At 66.0% G+C, this 556-nt stretch overlaps 1 protein-coding gene across 1 annotated transcript in view; it reads right to left on the reverse strand.

The window, feature by feature from the left end:
* Positions 1 to 3: 3 nt before the first annotated feature.
* GMPPB (GDP-mannose pyrophosphorylase B) overlaps positions 4 to 556 on the reverse strand; it is a gene marked incomplete at both ends in the record, with an annotated part of 893 nt that continues 340 nt past the window's right edge. The window contains 2 exons of the mRNA XM_008947046.1: positions 4 to 126; positions 312 to 439. Of these exons, the coding sequence (XP_008945294.1) occupies positions 4 to 126; positions 312 to 439 (251 nt within the window). The remainder of the gene's footprint in view (positions 127 to 311; positions 440 to 556) is intronic.

The raw sequence follows: 556 nt of genomic DNA on the forward strand, positions 1-556 counted from the left end.
GTGGATGCGGGCGCCCTGCAGCACGGTGCAGCGTTTGATGCGCACCCCGTCCTCCACCACCACGCCGGCCCCGATCGTCACGTTGGGGCCGATGACGCAGTTTGCCCCAATCTTGGCACTGGGGTCCTGGAAGGAAGAGGGGCTGCGCCAGGGCCGGGAGTGTGGCCATTGCTCTCGGCACGGCCCGCGCTGCTTGGCCAGTGTGGGGACAGCAGGGCACAGGTCGAGGACAGCAGCAAGGACAGTGGTGGAAGGATGTGGAGAGCCTGTGACGTGCACCCAGGGCTGGTGTGCCGGGGGCCGGCACTTACCACCAGCACGTTCCCTACGACACCGGGCCCCGAGTGCAGCTTCTCAGGGTGCTGAGTCCGCAGTGCCTGCAGGTACATGCACATGCCCGTGAGGAAGTCTTTTGGCTGCCCAATGTCCATCCAGAAGCCTGCGGGGACAAAGCCACAGTTACAGCCACCAGCATGGGGGTGGCAGTGTGGGCAGGACCCCTCCAAGCTGCCTGTGCCACGTGCAGGGCCTCACCCTGCAGCTCCATGGCGTAGAG

The sequence above is a fragment of the Merops nubicus genome, unplaced genomic scaffold (genome assembly GCF_000691845.1).
Source record: "Merops nubicus isolate BGI_N331 unplaced genomic scaffold, ASM69184v1 scaffold47929, whole genome shotgun sequence".
In the NCBI taxonomy this organism is placed as follows: domain Eukaryota; kingdom Metazoa; phylum Chordata; class Aves; order Coraciiformes; family Meropidae; genus Merops; species Merops nubicus.